Here is a 20000-nt window from a genome sequence, read left to right on the forward strand (position 1 = left end):
CTGTTTTATTAAGCATGTTTTTATTTCATAGGTTAATGTTTAGATTATATAATTGGTGCATGTTTTTGTCTATTGATGTATTGTATAGTGTTATTGTTTTTGTTTTATCTGTGAGCCACCCCGAGTTCCCTTCGGGGGAGATGGAGGCGGGATATAAATAAAATATTATTATTATTATTATTATTATTATTATTATTATTATTATTATTATTATTAATTATATAGGTGTGTAATGTGCCTCATCCAAAGCACTATCTTTTTGTGGTTGTAATTTTGCAATGATGATGGTGGCAATGATTATAATTCTGCATCAGTTCCTCCTCTTCTTACACCAATATTAATACTATTATTCCCTCCACTTCTTTATTAGGATAGACTTGGACAATCCGTAAGTTCTGCTGTCAGAAACAGCTATGGCTTTCTCCCCCTCTTTTCGCTGCCATGTGTCCCGGGGGGCCCTCCTCCTTCCTGCTTCGATTTGAAATGAAAGTGTTCCAAAAACACATCTGAGAAGAAGCCGAGTTTTGGTTTTCGGCAATCGAGAGGCTCCCCCAAGCGGCCAATGTGGATTTCGCTAGATCAGCATTGATAAAGGCTGAGCATCCCTTATCCGAAAATACTAGAAGTGCTTTGGACTTTGGAATACAGTAGAGTCTCATTTATGCAACATAAACGGGCTGGCAGAATGTTGGATAAGCGAATATCTTGGATAATAAGGAGGGATTAAGGAAAAGCCTATTAAACATCAAATTAGGTTATGATTTTGCAAATCAAGCACCAAAACATCATGTTATACAACAAATTTGACAGAAAAAGTAGTTCAATACGAAGTAATGCCATGTAGTAATTACTGTATTTACGAATTTAGCACCAAAACATTGCAACATTTACTGCAAATACATTGACTACTAAAAGGCAGACTGCGTTGGATAATCCAGAACATTGGATAAGCAAATGTTGGATAAGTGAGACTCTACTGTATCTCTATTTGCATATGTCTGGCCCAATGTACTTATGAGATGGTGGGAGAAAGAAAATCCATCCCATAACACCCCAAAACACAGGTAACCTCATATGCAAATACAGTAGAGTCTCGCTTATCCAACGTAAACAGGCCAGCAGAACGTTAGATAAGCGAATATGTTGGATAATAAGGAAAGATTAAGGAAAAGCCTATTAAACATCAAATTAGGTTATGATTTTACAAATTAAGCACCAAAACATTATGCTATACAACAAATTTGAAAGAAAAAGTAGTTCAATACATCTTAATAATAATAATAATAATAATAATAATAATAATAATAATAACAACAACAACAACTTTATTTTTATACCCCGCCCCATCTCCTCGAAGGGACTCGGGGCGGCTTACATGGGGCCAAGCCCGATAAGACAATCAATATCAATAGCACGACTATAAAACAATTATACCAGTAAAACATCTTAATGCTATGTAGTAATTATTTACGACTTTAGCACCAAAATATCACTATGTATTGAAAACATTGACTACAAAAATGTGTTGGATAATCCAGAACGTTGGATAAGCAAGTGTTGGATAAGTGAGACTCTACTGTAGTTTAACCAGGGCTTAGAACACATGAGGACTTGCAAACATTGCTCTTTAGGCTTCTGCTACTCCCAGAATCCCCCAAAGAACAACTGTAGGCTGATTCTGATTCATTCTGGGTAGATTTCCAGAACCTGGAAATTTCAGTCGTTGGACTACAATTCCCAGAATCCCTTGGTAAGCAACTGCTGGCTGATTCCGGGTGTTGCCGTCACAGACGGATGTTTCTAAGTTCCAGAAACCCATCCAGAACAATGAGAAAAGGTCCAGCCAACTGCTCTCTGAGTCACTGCAAAATGCAGGAGTGGGAGGACAAGAGGAACTGCCTGCTGATGCCCACAGAACTGGATCCTGCAAAGCCCTCAGCAGCCATTGTGCTGAAAAATAGATGACTGTAATGGAAAATAACATCTCTCTGTGCAGCTTCATTGCAGCCCTGTGCGATCTTTGCTGAGACCACAGACATGGCATTTTGGCAAGGCCTCCTGAGTTGATAAGAGAGCAACGCAAACATCATTAGATTGCAAACAAAATAAGAAATGGATTTCGTTTTGAGGCTTTGAAAAAGGAGACACTGCAAAAATGGAGCCATGCTTACAAGACAAATGGGAAACAGGGGAATCTACAGGGACGTATTGTCAAAATTTGACGAGCAGGAAGAGACAGCAAGTACAGTAGAGTCTCACTTATCCAACGTTCTGGATTATCCAACGCATTTTTGTAGTCAATTTTTTCAATATATCGTGATATTTTGGTGCTAAATTCGTAAATACAGTAATTACTACATAGCATTACTGCATATTGAACTACTTTTTCAGCCAGATTTGTTGTATAACATAATGTTTTGGTGCTTAATTTGTAAAATCATAACCTAATTTGATGTTTAATAGGCTTCTCCTTAATCTCTCCTTATTATCCAACATATTTGCTTATCCAACGTTCTGCCGGCCCGTTTATGTTGGATAAGTGAGACTCTACTGTACTATGGACTCTCAAAGCAAAGTAGAAAAAGTCTGGCCGGACCTCTGATCAATATCTGAAGCTGGCGATGGGTCGATACAGGCCTATTTGTGCTTGCTTGATCTCCTCCTTTCTCCTCTCTCTCGTTGTGCTTTTTTCGGCTAACCATGGCCCATTGTAGCTATGAAACCATGCTTCCGTCCTATGTAATATTGGAGTAGGACGGTTTCAAGATGGACTTGACAGACTTTAAGATGATAATCATAGCTTGAGTAACTTAACCATCCACAACGGCTGAGAGAACAGACTAAAAAGCATATATAAAATATAAAAGCATCGTAATGGTATAGATTTATAGCAGCTTACTCCCCATCAAAACATGATGCCCTCAAAGTTGTACTGGATTCCAACTGCCATCATCCCCTGAAAGTAATGGTAAACCAGGCTTGGACTTGTAGTCCAGTAAACCTGGAAGAGTCTAAGTAAGGTCAAGAATAACATACTGTATATACTCGAGTATAAGCCTAGTTTTTCAGCCCTTTTTTTAGGACTAAAAAAGCCCCCCTCGGCATATACTTGGGTGAGGATCGTGGTTGGCTTATATTTGGGTCAGCTTATACACGAGAATATATGGTACATTTATTATTTTTCTCTATTATTATTGGTATTATTACATTATTATTTTACTCTATTATTACAGTAGAGTCCCACTTACCCAAGCTAAACGGGCCGGCAGAAGCTTGGATAAGCGAATGTCTTGGATAATAAGGAGGGATTAAGGAAAAGCATATTAAACATCAAATTAGATTATGATTTTACAAATTAAGCACCAAAACATCATGTTATACAACAAATTTGAGAGAAAAAGTAGTTCAATACGCAGTAATCTTATGTTGTAATTACTGTATTTACTAATTTAGCACCAAAGTATCACGATATATTGAAAACATTGACTACAAAAATGGCTTGGATCATCCAGAGGCTTGGATAAGCGAGGCTTGGATAAGTGAGACTCTACTGTATTACATTTATTATTGTACTCTATTATTGTTGCTACTATTACATTTATTTTACTCTATTTTAATTATTATTATTATTATTACATTTATTATTCTACTCTATTTATTATTACATGTATTATTTTCCTGTATTATTTATTATTATTATTATTATTATTATTATTATTATTATATGTATTATTTTATTCTATTATTATTAAAAGGATACATAAGCACATTTACATTGAAGAAGATGAGAATCATGATTTAATCAGAGTTAGACAGTCTTATCTTAAATTAGAGCTTGATGTAAATATTCAAAACATTTAACCTACTGATGCCTCAATTAATGTAATTTTTAGTATCTTTTTTATTTCTGAAATTTCCCACCCTCGGCTTATACTTGAGTCAATGATTTCCCAGTTTTTTTGGGGTAAAATTAGGTGACTCGGCTTATATTCAGGTTGGCTTATATTTGAATTTGGAATTCAGCACATTTTTAGAGGGGGAATTTTTCACAGAAGAGAAACAATCCAAAGAAGGTCCTTCATTCCCTCATTTCACGACTTTTGGAGACCACCTGAGAACATCTCTGGTCTTCAAGGCTCTGAGGAAATGGGAGATCACAACGCAAGGGCAGTCGGTCTTCCAAGCCTTCATCCAAACCCAAATCCCTGGTTTATTTTGTCCGTACACAGCTTGTTCTATGCCACAGTACTGCCAATACAAGCCATTTTGAAGGCGGAAAACGCTCCTCATGATACAAATCCTGTTGATGGAGTGAGCTAAACCCTTCCCTTGAAAGTTTCGACTCATTGCGAATTCCTCTGGAAAGGAATGTGTTCCTCCTCACCGTGATTTTCTTCATATCTAGCTGTCGGAGCTGCATCATATGGTGGAGAACGGTTGGCTTGTACCATGTCTCCTGCGCTATGGGGTTGCCATCTAAGGTGATCTCGGAAAGGGACGTGGAGTCGGCGAGACACAGAACGTCATCGAAACTGGAGCAAAAGAAGGGGGGAAATGGGAAGAAACACACTGGTCTTAAACATGGAAGGACTGAGGAGGAACCGTGATGGTGGAGACCTGAAATGGTCAATGAAGGAGATGAATTTCCAAACAAAACACCAACAGTAAACAAGTCCTGGGAAATGACTTCTAACTTCCAAGTAAATAAAAGCACATCCAAAATGTTGACCAAGGGACAAAGACAACTACATATTACTGGGTTGCTGTGAGTTTACCAGGCTGTATGGGCATGTTCCAGAAACAGCATTCTCTCCTGACGTTTCACCCACATCTGTGGCAGACATCCTCAGAGGTTGGGAGGTCTGTTGGAAACTAGGCAAGTGGGGTTTATATACCTGTGGAATGATGTCCAGCGTGGGAGAAAAAAAGAACTCTTTGCCTGTTTGCAATATTGCAATTAGCCACCTTGATTAGCATTGGATATCTTTGCAGCTTCAAATATTTACAATAAATATATAATATATTGTATATACATATAATATTCATAATATTATTATAATGGAATACAATATTATACTACTAATAACACAATACAATAATATTAATTATATATTATATATTAAATGTAATATTACTAATAATATTACCATATAATGATATAGAACAATATAGTATTTTAATGCTTATATTGTGCTACGCTAATAATACATTGTATGTTCATTTGATTTGTAAGCCGCTCTGAGTCCCCTTTGGGGTGAGAAGAGCGGGATATAAATGTAGTACGTAAATAAATAAATAAAGCCTGGTTGCTTCCTGCCTAGGGGAATCATTTGTTGGGAGGTGTTAGCTGGCCCTGGTTGTTTCCCGTCTTCTGAGTGTTGTTCTTTATTTACTGTCCTGATTTTAGAGTTTTTTTAAATATAGGTAGCCGGATTCTGTTCATTTTCACCTGGCTACAAGTATTTTAAAAAACTCTAAAATCAGGCCAGTAAATAAAGAGCAACACTCAGAAAAAAGGGGAATCCCAGACAGGAAACAATCTGAGCCAGCTAACACCTCCCAACAAAGGATTCCCCCAGGCAGGAAGCAAGGGCAAATTGAGTTCTTTGTGTTCACATATAAAGTAGGTCCATCCATGCCTGAGAAATCCTGCCAAATATACCCTGGACATGAAATTTAGGTATTCTATGACGATGCAAACTTCTTGTTAAGGGCTGTGTGCCTTTTGCAGTTTTAACTTGCAGCTGGAAGACTGCAAGTAAAATAAGATGTAATCCAGTCTGACATGGTTAAACTCCATTGAGATCAATAAGGCCCCTCCCCTGTCTTCCAACCGGCATTCGCACGTGGCCGACTGCTGCAAAAATCCAAGCCAAATAGCCTGCAACAAGGCGGCACTGCCGCAAGGCCTAATGGCCTCCGAAGGGAAGCCTGTTAAACACACATAACTATGGCAATTTTGATAATGATCACGGGGCTTAGTGCCTTTCAGGAAAATACAGGCACTTTAGAAAACAGCTTTTGTTAAACGCCATAATATTATGCTATACTTATAATCCCATATATTGTATATACATATAATATTGATAATAATATTATAATGTAATACAATATAATAATACACTATTTAATGTATATTTATATTACATGTAATATTACTAATAATATAGCAATATAGTATTATAGTACAATATAGTAATACAGTCAAGTCTCACTTATCCAAGCTAAATGGGCTGGCAGAACCTTGGATAAGCGAATATCTTGGATAATAAGGAGGGATTAAGGAAAAGCCTATTAAACATCAAAATAGGTTATGATTTTACAAATTAAGCACCAAAACATCATGTTATAGAAAAACATTGACAGAAAAAGTACAGTAATTACTGTATTTACGAATTTAGCACAAATTTAGCACCAAAATATCACGATGTTTTGAAAACATTGACTACAAAAATGCGTTGGATAATCCAGAACATTGGATAAGTGAGTGTTAGATAAGTGAGACTCTACTGTATATTATGCTTATATTGTGCTATGCTAATAATATAATACAGTAGAGTCTCACTTATCCAATGTTCTGGATTATCCAATGCATTTTTGTAGTCAATGTTTTCAATATATCATGATATTTTGGTGCTAAATTCGTAAATACAGTAATTACTACATAGCATTAATGTGTAATGAACTACTTTTTCTGTTAAATTGGTTGTATAACATGATGTTTTGGTGCTTAATTTGTAAAATCATAACCTATTTTGATGTTTAATAGGCTTTTTCTTAATCTCTCCTTATTATCCAACATATTCACTTATCCAACATTTTGCCAGCCTGTTTATGTTGGATAAGTGAGATTCTACTGTATATTGTATGTAATATAATTTGTAAGCCACCCTGAGTCCCCTTCGGGGTGAGAAGGGCGGGATATAAATGCCGCTAATAAATACATAAATAATAGCATAAGTATTGAATAAAGCATAAAAACATACATATTTCTTCTATTAGGGGGGAAAAAACAATTGTTCTGTATTTCATGACCTGGTTATAAAGCAGCATGGCAAGGAACGAACTGTAATAAATAATAAATGTTCAAAGACCTGCATAAAAGGAAACCGGTAACTCCAATTCAGGAGGCCTTGTTTTGCTATCTCAGCATCAAACCAATTCAAAACTAACCTTGGAAAATACTAAATCTGCTGCATCAAAGTCAGGACTGCCTATGTACATAGACAAAGTAAGGTCATGTTCTAAATTGCAGAAGGGGAAAAAAGGGAGAGAAGCCAAAATGCTTTACCTGCCCACCCACCCCAGGTTCTGCTTACCGAGAGATATCGTTAAAGCTGAGGAACAAGCGCTGCAGGGAGGGCAAAGTGTCCACATCTTTCTAGAATATGAGAGAGAGAGAGAGAGAGAGAGAGAGGGAAGGAAAAAAGCCCATCAGACCATGCTTTGCTCGCTCTACTTCTTTCTCCGGGGGACAGAACACGCCGCCGCCTGCTATTTACGGCAGCCTCGCTGCGGCACTGTCTGCTCCATCGCTCTGCTGCTGCGGCGCAGGACGCGGAGATCTCCTTGGGAAAAAACAGAGCTGTGCGGCTTGCAAGAGAAAGAGTGTGAAGGGAAAAGGAAGAGTGAGAGAAAGGAGGAGGAAGAGGAGGAGGCAGACGCCGGGCTCTTTGCTCCTCGGAAAGGAGCCAAGGTGCTGCCTCAGCGCTTGAGCCTCGAGGGAGGGGGGAATGTGCCGCAATCAAACAACGTCGTGAGAAATAAATCCCCGTTGGGTAGCCCCGTCGCTCTCCGGCGCATCAGAGTGCTCACTCATGCATAGGATTGCCCAAGCGGCAGGGACGGCACTACAAGTGGCGCCGCTTAAAGTCACCATTCAATACTTTTGAGACATTTCCCTGAACACCCCATGTGGAATAATATTAATCCAGAAACCCGGTCCCAAAGAAAAAGGAAAGGGCTGTGCTCACAAATCCCAAAATATGAATGAGACATATAAGATACTTATATACTCGAGTATAAGCCTAGTTTTTCAGCCCTTTTTTAGGACTGAAAAAAACCTCTTCGGCTTATACTCGGGTGAGGGTCCTGGTGGGCTTATATTCAGGTCGGCTTAGTAAAGGTAAAGGTTTTCCCCTGACATTCAGGGCTTGGGCGTTGAATAATTCAGCCTGCTCTTTAAAGGGCCTTTAAATCAGGGCAACCTGGAATGGCATTTGTGTTTAAGAGCTGGTCCCAACTTGTGAAGTGTCCTTATACTCTATCCAGAAACCAGTTGATGCCATACATCAGTATATACAATGTATATCTTATATATATATATATATATAAAAGGGTAATGAAATTTCGGCCGAGGACAAAACAACAAAACAACACATCCCAGAAACACTAAACTTGGCAGCCCAACCCCTCATCCATGCCTCTACGTTCATACAACAAAAAGAAAAGAAAAATAAAGTCCTAATTAGAGGGAGAGGAATAATTGTTTTTATCCAATTGCTGCCAGTTAGAAGGCTAAGCTCCACCCACTTGGTCTCCTAGCAACCCACTCAGCCCAGGGGACAGGCAGAGTTAGACCTCACTTAGACCTCTTCCACACTGCCCTTAAAATACAGATTATCTGATTTTAACTGGATTATATGGCAGGTGAGGTAAAGGTTTTCCCCTGACGTTAAGTCCAGTCATGTCCGACTCTGGGGGTTGGTGCTCATCTCCATTTCTAAGCCGAAGAGCCAGCATTGTCCATAGACACCTCCAAGGTCATGTGTCCACTGGCATGACTGCATGGAGTGGCTTATACTCAAATATATATGGTATATTTATTATTTTTCTCTATTATTATTGATAAAGTTAAATTTATTATTTTACTCTATTAATTAGCATTATTGCATTTATTATTTTGCTCTATTATTGTTACTTTTACATTTATTTTACTCTATTTCATTATTATTAATACATTTATCATTTTACTCTATTTATTATTATTTATTATTTTCATAGAATCATAGAATAGTAGAGTTGGAAGAGACTTCATGGGCCATCCAGTCCAACCCCCTGCCAAAAATTTTACTGCATTTATTATTATTATTTTACCACAAAAAAACTGGGAAAACATTGACTCCAGTATAAGCCGAGATACCAATAAAATTACATTAATTGAGGCATCAGTAGTTTAAATGTTTTTGAATATTTACATCAAACTGTAATTTAAGATATGACTGTTCAATTCTGATTAAATCATTATTTTCATCTTCCTCAATGTAAATGTGCTTATGTATCCTTTTGATAATAACAGAGTGAAATAATAAATGTAATAATAATAAATGCAGTAAAATAATAAATGTAACAATACCAATAATAACAGAAAATAATAATAAATATACCATATATACTTGAGTATAAGCCAACCTGAATATAAGCCCACCAGGACCCTCACCCGAGTATAAACCGAGGAGGGTTTTTTTTCAGTCCTAAAAAAGGGCTGAAAAACTAGGCTTATACTCAAGTATATACAGTATGTATCCCTCCTACAGAATCACCAAAGGGCACGGGACTGTGCTCCTAAACCCAAAATACCAGCAACACGAGACGCATAGGTTGCATCTACACTGCAGACTGAATGCAGCTTGACACCACTTTAACTGCTCCGGTGAAGCCTTTACGAATGTGGCTTCAGTCTTGTATCTCCTTAAAGCCATAAAACATTCCAAGCAATCTCAACCAAAACTGTATCAGCTCAACAATTAATCAAACCAATTGGGACAAGAACTCCTGAAACATCATCATGGAGACTGGTGAAGGACAGGTTTTACAAACTCTGATGTCCGGAGGTATATGGACCACATTATCGGCAAAATAACACACTATTTGTTATGAGAATGGAACAAAATATATGCACATCTATTATTTACGAAGGCGCTCTTTTCATAATTAATAGGCCACCTGTAGGTTCCAGCTGGTGGCTTACAAACAACAAACAAATTACAAATTAAATTAAAAAACAATTCCCTGCTTTCAAACCATAATGTCCAAACAAGCTGGTTACTAAGTAATGTGTTCTAGAAACAAACATAAGCATCAGTCATTATTTCACCAGCCCCAAAGCGTCCAAAAATATACCATAAGCTTTTAGAGGCACAAAAACATCCACAATTATTTGATATTCACGGATATTAAGAAAAAAGTGACACTTCTATTTCCAAGACAACTTTTCTCATATTTATCACACAACTCCTTCCACTGCCCTTTCTGCCCTTAAAGGGGCAGAACAGCTCTTTCAATGGCAAAATAATTCAGTCAATAAACCAAAGGCCTTGTTATCAAAAGCACAACAATCCCGTAGTACTTTCCCATATAGATACTCCACAAAATTCACCCTTGCTATCATTTAAAGTGACGGCTGCTGTCTTAAGTGAAACACTGTTTAACTGTGATGTTATTTACACCAAAAAAAAATTCATTCTGGATAAATGTGAAATGATTTGACGCTATAGAAAACCTACACAAGTTGAAAGTTTCCTTTTCTTTTAAATCTCCACCATCAATAACAAAGTACAGCACAGAAATAAGATTCAGTTCTCTCACCACCAATCTGATCTGATTGTATCGAAGATTCAGTTCCATTAAGGAATCCAGTCCACTGAGGTTCTCAACGTATGTTAAGCAGTTCCGGGCAAGATTCAGCACTCGGAGACTATTCAAGTGGCTGAGATTTTCGACAACAGAAATCTGTAAAAAAAAAAAAAAGTGAACACTTTAGCAACTAAAACCATTCCTTCAAAGAAGGAAGCAATCAGTTTCTAAGATTCAGTTATATATTCAGCAGATAAAAAGTAAAATACTGTATATACCTTAGTATAAGACGGGTTTTTCAGCCCTTTTTTTAAGACTGAAAAAGTCCCCCTCGGCTTATACTCAGGTGAGGGTCCTGGTTGGCTTATATTTGGGTCAGCTTATACTCCAGAATATATGGTACATTTATTATTTTTCTCTATTATTATTGGTATTATTACATTTATTATTTTTCTCTATTATTGTTGCTACTACTACATTCATTTTACTCTATTTTTATTATTAATAATAATACATTTATTATTTCACGCTGATCTTATTATTATTATTACATTTATTATTTTACTCTATTTATTACTACATGTATTATTTTCCTGTATTTATTATTATTACTAGCTGTGCCCGGCCACGCGTTGCTGTGGCAAAGTGGTGGTGGTATTGGTTAAAAATTGTTGTGTAATTTTTATTTGACGTTATTTGTATTTTTAAATTATTTTTATTGTAAGTTATCTTTTTATTTATTATATTTTATTATTTTCTTGTATTATTTTTAGTTATTTTCTGTTATTATAGTATTTTATTGTATTAATTTTTTAGTGTTTTTAATTATTTTTAGTGTTTTTTATTATTTTTTATTGGGTTGCTAGGAGACCAAGTTGGAGGAGCTTAGCCTTCTAACTGGCAGCAATTGGATAAAAGCAATCATTCCTCTCCCTCTAATTAGGACTTTATTTTTCTTTTCTTTTTGTTGTATCAACCTAGAGGCGTGGATGACGGGTTGTGTTGTCAAATTTCGAGGTTGAGGGGCCTGTAGTTTTGTTGTTTTGTTGGTCGCCGTGATTCCATCACTCTTTTATATATATAGATTACATGTATTATTTTACTCTATTGTTATTAAAAGGATAAAAGCACATTTACACTGAAGAAAATGAGAATGATGATTTAATCAGAGTTGTATAGTCTTATCTTAAATTAGAGCTTTATGTAAATATTCAAAAACATTTAACCTACGGATGTCTCAATTAATGTAACTTTATTGGTATCTGTTTTTATTTCTGAAATTTACCACCCTTGAGTCAATGTTTTCTCAGTTTTTTTGTGGTAAAATTAGGTGCCTCGGCTAACATTCGGGTCGACTTATACTCGAGTATATACAGTAATTAAACGTATGCTTGGAAGCAAGTACACCGCTGTAGGATTGTTGCTGTTATTTTTGTTGTTGTTGTTGTTGTTGTTACCTTTAGAGGAGCAAAAGCAGCACAAAATGTAGCCACCAAAGGAAGAATGATACTATCTTCTCACAGACAATCATGAGTCACTAAAATGACTTAGCAAACAAGAATATTAACACTGATTAAACCCAGAGCCACATGGAGAACGGCAACAGAAGGCTAAGCCGGAAGTGTGGATCTCTCCAAAGACAGTTTCTCGGTAAGAAGTTCTGCAGAGCTGAAATCTGGGTTTCATAAAGTATTCATAGAGGTAGTTATTTATAAACCTCTGGATAGTCATGGAATTCCTTTCAACAAAAGAGAAATGCTGCATAATCTCTTGGAGATAGAAAATCAACTAAAGGTGTCCTTCTGTTTGGCCAGCCTCACCATATAATGATGGGAGAATTCAAAATCAAATCAACCAGTACACTATAAAACAACTGCCAAGTATTCATCAAGCTTTACCTGATTTCCATGGAGGTCCAAGACATCAAGGCTGAGAAGATTATCCAGGTTTGATATTCTCCTTATTCTGAAATATTCAAGCGCAGAAGTATTTTCAGTACAAGGACAGGAAGGAAGAATGCATGCTCAGGTTCAATCGAGGACAATTTTAGTCTCAGACATTTTTAAACATCTTACCATCCAGTCAAATTAATACATATAGATAGATATAGAGATATAGGGACATGACAGTATTATATTCTATCTCTATCAGTGTATTATTATTATTATTATATTTATTTATTAGCAACATTTATATCCCACCCTTCTCACCCCGAAGGGGACTCAGGGCGGCTTACAAGTTATATATACATACAATATATTATATTATTAACATAGCACAATATAAGCATTATATATTACTATATTGTACTATAACATTATATTCTATCTCTATCAGTGTATTATTTTTTTATTAGCAACATTTATATCCCGCCCTTCTCACCCCAAAGGGTGAGATAGATAGATAGATAGATAGATAGATAGATAGATAAAATATATTATATTATTAGTATAGCACAATATAAGCATTATATATTACTATATTGTATTGTATATTGTAATATTATTAGTAATACTACATGTAATATAAATATACAATTATAATAGTGTATTATTATTATATTGTATTACATTATAATATTATAATATAGTAATTTATTGCCAGTATTGTGCTATGCTAATAATATAATATTGTATGTAAATATAATTTGTAAGCCGCTCTGAGTCCCCTTCGGGGTGAGAAGGGTGGAATATAAATGTAGTAAATAAATATTAAATAAATTATTAGTATATCATAATATGAGTCTAGAGTATATAAAGAAGGATCTATTTGCCCATATATTCTAAGGAACACATATCACTCAAGACTAGAGATGGAAAAAACCTGGGGGAAAAACCAGAAAAATTGGAAGAAAAAAAGTTTTTTTCCGGGCTTCCCCCCCCCCCCCCCCCCATTTTTCCAGATTTTTTCCCCCAATTTTTCCATTTCCCATCCTGATTTTCCCCTTTTGTCCCCGGGCATTCCCATCTCTACTCAACACACACAGGGAACCCAATAATAAAAATGCTAAGAGAGCACCTCTGAGTTGATATCCCCCCAACACACACACATTACCTGTTATTTCCCAATAAAAGGACCCGAAGCAACCTTAGGGTGGAAAGGCCGCTGATTTCCTCTATCTGGTTATCATACAAATCCAAGAAGATCAGATGCTGCAGGTTGGAAATGTTCTGGATTCGAGTGATGCAGTTGTGCTGGAAGCTCAGGAGGCGGAGGTGCTCCTCTCCGTCAATAATGGGGCAAACGGTCAGCTTCTGCCTGAAATACAGAAAGTATTTTTGAGGAAAAAATAAATATCTCAATGCCTTTAACAGCAACTTTGGGCAACGGATGTTAACAGGAGATAGATCAGGCATGCCTGAGATAGATCCTATTATTATTATTATTATTATTATTATTATTATTATTATTATTATTATTATTATTCTGCCCTTACCTTTCAAGGGTTAACCGATCCGAGTGCTGCATTTTCTCCTCTGCGGTCCGATTCACCAGGGGAAAAGCAGTGTTCCCATAACTGATATTCTCTAATAGGAAAATAAAATGTGCCTCTTAAATGACTGAAGTGCAAAAACAACAGAAAATATTTTTTCCTATTACAAATGCATAGGCCAAACTGGCTCAAACATTAGAAAGAAGGGAGAAGGAATTTGTCCTCACCTTTAAGAGTAAATGGTTTATTTTTAGGATGGTCTTTGTAGACAAAAACTCAAGTGAGAAAAGGTCTTTCATATAGCATGAGCCCAAGCCTAGATAATGATGATGATGATGATTTACTTGCTACTGCATTTATTTCACAGTTATCTATCTTTTAATGCCACCTTAAGAGAGCTCTTTCTTTAAAATCAGTCTCTACACTGTATATATAAATAATTTCATTCATTTATAAGAACTCTTGGTCCGATCAGTGTTGTGGACCTCACAATTTCACCTCTCACTCCACTGCATATTCTATATACCATTTAAAAGCAAGTTTTTACTTTTAAAAAAAATGTATACCCTTCTCTCCAGCCAAAGGAGTTCTCCTATACATACTGTATATACTCGAAGATAAGCCAGGTTTTTCAGTCTTTTTTGGAACTGAAAAAGCCCCCGTCGGCTTACACTCGAGTGAGGGTCCTGGTCGGCTTATACTTGAGTATATATGGTACATTTATTATTTTTCTCTATTATTGGTATTATTACATTTATTATTATTCTCTATTATTCTTGGTATTATTACATTTATTATTATTCTCTATTATTATTGGTATTATTACATTTATTATTTTACTCTATTATTATTTTTACTATTACATTTATTTTACTCTATTTTTATTATTATTAATACATTTATTATTTCACCCTGATAGTATTATTGTTATTACATTTATTATTTTACCCTATTATTATTATTAAAAAGATACATAAGGGCTTTTACATTGAAGATGATGAGAATAATGATTTAATCAGAGTCGGAGAGTCTACAAATTAGAGTTTTATGTAAATATTCAAAAACATTTAACCTACTGATGCCTCAGTTAATGTAATTTTATTGGTATCTATTTTTATTTTTGAAATTTACCGCTCTCGGCTTATACTTGAGTCAATGTTTTCACAGTTTCTGCCAAACCTATGTGGTTACCTGAGATATTTGCACTTGGGCTATGGCAGCTCTGCTGGATTTTGTATTTCGAAGGGGAAGGAGAAGAGCAGTCGCCAAATGCTGAGAAGGGTCCCGAACCACATTTCATCTCAAGGTTGGGGATATCGGCATAATTGGCCGATACGGGAACATACAGCTTTTTATTCCGCGACAATGGGCTTAACCTTCCATCGCCTGCGAGAAAACAGAAAAATATGTTCCTTTCACAAATGTGAAGGAACGACTGTAGAGTATTTATTTTCCCTCATCTGTCTACAGATATCTCCTTCATTCCTTTCAAACATTCCTTTAAAAATGGTACAACTGCATCACACAGAAATTATGCCATCTCTTTCCATCTCAGTTAACATGCAAAATGTTCAGAAGAGGGATCTGTCTTTTGATATTACCTAGTTTCCCCGCATAGTTCTTCTCATGATCATGCTGCAAGAACCTGTTGTGAAGATACGGCTGATCTTTGTTTAACCTGAACTCAAGCTGCAACAGAAAACATTGCAATAGAAATTATTATCCTGCGGTGCAAGCAGGCGATTTAAAAGGCATGGGCTATACAGCTGCAACAGGAAATGCAATGTATTTTGGGGAGATGGGCAAGAGACTGAGACTGTATTATTATTATTATTATTATTATTTTCCCACAAAGCCACTCAATGTCACTAATAAATGAAAATAAATACTAGGTAACAAAAGCATAGAAAGAATGACAAGACAAACAGTAAACACAAATACAGTAGAGTCTCACTTATCCAAGACTCGCTTATCCAACGTTCTGGATTATCCAAGGCATTTTTGTAGTCAATGTTTTCAATATATCATGATATTTTGGTGCTAAATTCATAGATACAGTAATTACAACATAACATTACTGAGTATTGAACTACTTTTTCTGTCAAATTTGTTGTATAACATGATGTTTTGGTGCTTAATTTGTAAAATCATAACCTAATTTGATGTTTAATAGGCTTTTCCTTAATCCCTCCTTATTATCCAAGATTTTCACTTATCCAACGTTCTGCCGGCCCGTTTATGTTGGATAAGTGAGACTCTACTGTATATATGAATGTCCTGGATACAGATACTGTAGCTACATACATATGCACATGTATGTATAATCCAGAACGTTGGATAAGCGAGTGTTGGATAAGTGAGACTCTACTGTGTATATATATATATATATATATATATCCTGAATACATATACGTACCCTATATGCTATGTCCTGAGCACATATACATACCTATATTCACTGTGTGTGTGTGTGTGTGTGTGTGTCCTGGCTACGTATATATAATAATACATAATAATTTATAAATATATAATATATTGTATATAATAATAATAATAATATACATATAATACTGATAATAATATAATAATGGAATACCATATTATACTAATAATAATATAAAATAATAATGTGTATATATGTCTGTGTGTTGCATTATATATATATATAATGATAAAGATTCTCTCTTGCTATCTATGCAAATCTATATATATAAAAGAGTGATGGCATCAGGGCAGCAGACAAAACAACAAAACTACAGGCCCCCCAACCTCGAAATTTGACAACACAACCCATCATTCACGGCTCTAGGTTGATAAAACAAAAAGAAAAGAAAAATAAAGTCCTAATTAAAGGGAGAGGAATAATAGTTTTTATCCAATTGCTGCCAGTTTGAAGGCTAAGCTTCGCCCACTTGGTCTCCTAGCAACCACCTCAGCCCAGGGGACAGGCACAGTTAGGCCTCACTTAGGCCTCTTCCACAGATTATCAGATTTGAACTGGATTATATGGCAGTGTAGACTCAAGGCCCTTCCACACAGCTATATAACCCATTTAGAATCTTATATTATCTGCTTTGAACTGGATTATCTTGACTTCACACTGCCATATAATCCACTTCGGTGTGCATACTAAACATAAAGACAACCATACAACAGACATTCAATACCACCACCACCTCAACAATTTCTCACCAACACCACCAGACAACGCCACAGCAACGCGTGGCCGGGCACAGCTAGTTAGATATATATATATATATATATATAAGAGTGATGGCATCACGGCAGTGAACAAAACAACAAAAGTAAACACCCCACAACCTCGAAAATTGACATCACAATCCCTCATCCATGCCTCTAGGTTGATACAACAAAAAGAAAAGAAAAATAAATTCCTAATTAGAGGGAGAGGAATAATTGTTTTTATCCAATTGCTAAGCTCCGCTCACTTGGTCTCCTAGCAACCCACTCAGCCCAGGGGACCCTTTACCTTAACTACCACCAATTCCTCAATACTTTATTTCCCATACCACCATACTTCGCCATAGCAACGCGTGGCCGGGCACAGCTAGTGTATATATATATATATATATATATATATATATATATATATATCCATACAGATATTATATAGTAAACATTGTGTATGTCTGTCTGCCTGTCAGTCTGTCAATCTTCCTGTCTCTGCAGGAAACAAAGCTGCCTGGCAACAAAGGCAGGCGGGGTTTTCGGGCGACGCCCCTTTTCCCGCCGCCCGCTTCCCCTCCAAGGCCGCTCCCCTGGCCGAGGCCTGCTCCCGGGGCCTTACCGCCAGGCCGTGCCCGGGCCTGCTCCCCAGGGAGGGCCGGCACTTGCTGGGCACCATGGCCTCCCGCGCCGCCCTTCTTCCTCTCGCCCCCAGACCGGAAACCGCTTCGCCGTCGCCCTGGCAACCCAGACTTCCCTCTCGGCGGTGGGCGGGGCCAGCCGCCGCCGCCGCCGACCAATCACGAACGCCCTCCTTCCCTTGCCGAGGAAGTCCGCTCTACGCAGAGCAGCACCACTCCGGAACTATGGTTGGTTAAAGCGGTACCAAACCTCTGTAACAGGGCAATGTAGATCCCCCGCTAATATCCCATGGAGTCTTAGCATCCCTTAGGATGGAGCCATGGTGACCAAAGTGGCACCAAACCCCGCTAAGAGTGCAATGTAGATGCTCTGCTAATATCTCATGGAGTTTTAGTGTCCCTTAGGATGGAGTTATGCTTGGTTAAAGTGCAACTAGAGGCTCTGTTTACCTCATGGAGTCTTGGGATAGCTTAGGATGGAATTGTGGTGGGTTAAAGTGGTACCAAACCTCTATAAAGGTACTGGTTGACTTCTGGAGTCTCGGGATAGCTTAGGATGGAGCCATGGTGACCAAAGTGGCACCAAACCTCTATAAGAGTTCAATGTAGATGCTTGCTAATATCTCATGGAGTCTTATGGTCACTTAGGATGGAGTTATGGTTAGTTAAAGTGGTACCAAACCTCTATAAGAGTTCAATGTAGATGCTTGCTAATATCTCATGGAGTCTTATGGTCACTTAGGATGGAGTTATGGTTAGTTAAAGTGGTACCAAACCTCTATAAGAGTTCAATGTAGATGCTTGCTAATATCTCATGGAGTCTTATGGTCACTTAGGATGGAGTTATGGTTAGTTAAAGTGGTACCAAACCTCTATAAGAGTTCCATGTAGATGCTTGCTAATATCTCATGGAGTCTTATGGTCCCTTAGGATGGAGTTATGGTTAGTTAAAGTGGTACCAAACCTCTATAAGATACTCCAATAATATCTCAGGGAGCTTCAGGATCCATTTGCATTGAGCCAGTGCAATGTAGATGCTCCTCTAATGTCTCATGGAGCCTTATGGTCCCTTAGGATGGAGTTGTGGTTGGTTAAGGTGGTACCAAACCTCTATAAAGGTACTGGTTGACTTGTGAAATCTTGGGATAGCTTAGGATGGAGCCATGGTGACCAAGGTGGTACCAAACCTCTATAAGAGTGCAATGTAGATGTTCCGCTAATATCCCATGGAGCCTTAGGGTCCCTTAGGATGGAGCTATGGTTGGTTAAAGTGGTACCAAACCTATAAGATGCTCCACTAAGATCTCATGGAGCCTCAGGATCCCTTAGGATGGAACCATGGTGACCAAAGTGGTACCAAACCCCGCTAAGAGTGCACTGTAGATGCTCTGCTAATATCTCATGGAGTTTTAGTGTCCCTTAGGATGGAGTTATGGTTGGTTAAAGTGGTACCAAACCTCTGTAGAGGCTCTGTTTACCTCATGGAGTCCTGGGATAGCTTAGGATGTAATTATGGTTGGTTAAAATGGTACCAAACCTCTATAAGATGCTCCACTATGATCTCATGGAGCTTCAGGATCCATTGGATGGAGCCAGTGCAATGTAGATTCTCCACTAATATCTCATGGAGTCTTATGGTCCCTTAGGATGGAGTTACGGTTGGTTTAAGTGGTACCAGACCTCTATAAGATACTCCAATAATATCTCATGGACTCTCAGGATCCCTTAGGATGGAGCCATGGTGACTAAAGAGGTATCAAACTTCTATAAGATGCTCCACTAAGATCTCATGGAGTCTTATGGTCCCTTAGGTTGGAGTTATGGTGATTCAAGTGGTACCAGACCTCTATAAGAGTGCAATGTTGATGCTCCGCTAATATCCCATGGAGGCTTAGGGTCCCTTAGGATGGAGTTATGGTTGGTTAAAGTGGTACCAGACCTCTATAAGATGCTCCACTAAGATCTCATGGAGCTTCAGGATCCATTGGCTGGAGCCAGTGCAATGTAGATGCTCCGCTAATATCTCATGGAGTCTTATGGTCCCTTAGGATGGAGTTACGGTTGGTTTAAGTGGTACCAGACCTCTATAAGATGCTCCACTAAGATCTCATGGAGCTTCAGGATCCATTGGATGGAGCCAGTGCAATGTAGATGCTCCACTAATA

At 37.4% G+C, this 20000-nt stretch overlaps 2 protein-coding genes across 2 annotated transcripts in view; one reads left to right on the forward strand and one right to left on the reverse strand.

Moving 5' to 3' along the window:
* The window catches only part of lrrc49 (leucine rich repeat containing 49), a 30289-nt gene extending 12318 nt beyond the window's left edge, over window positions 1-17971 (reverse strand). Inside the window, exons 1-9 of the mRNA XM_062963314.1 lie at window positions 17817-17971; window positions 15610-15697; window positions 15200-15394; window positions 14012-14102; window positions 13630-13833; window positions 12474-12540; window positions 10588-10731; window positions 7320-7381; window positions 4385-4532 (exon numbers count right to left, since the gene is read on the reverse strand). Of these exons, the coding sequence (XP_062819384.1) occupies window positions 4385-4532; window positions 7320-7381; window positions 10588-10731; window positions 12474-12540; window positions 13630-13833; window positions 14012-14102; window positions 15200-15394; window positions 15610-15697; window positions 17817-17873 (1056 nt within the window). The 5' untranslated portion in view covers window positions 17874-17971. The remainder of the gene's footprint in view (window positions 1-4384; window positions 4533-7319; window positions 7382-10587; window positions 10732-12473; window positions 12541-13629; window positions 13834-14011; window positions 14103-15199; window positions 15395-15609; window positions 15698-17816) is intronic.
* A 37-nt stretch (window positions 17972-18008) lies between these two features.
* Window positions 18009-20000, forward strand: part of larp6 (La ribonucleoprotein 6, translational regulator) — a 14250-nt gene continuing 12258 nt past the window's right edge. Inside the window, exon 1 of the mRNA XM_062963315.1 lies at window positions 18009-20000. This exon is cut by the window's right edge and continues 863 nt beyond it. The gene's annotated coding sequence lies outside the window, so the exon portion shown is untranslated.

Source organism: Anolis carolinensis, unplaced genomic scaffold (genome assembly GCF_035594765.1).
Source record: "Anolis carolinensis isolate JA03-04 unplaced genomic scaffold, rAnoCar3.1.pri scaffold_11, whole genome shotgun sequence".
In the NCBI taxonomy this organism is placed as follows: Eukaryota; Metazoa; Chordata; class Lepidosauria; order Squamata; family Dactyloidae; genus Anolis; species Anolis carolinensis.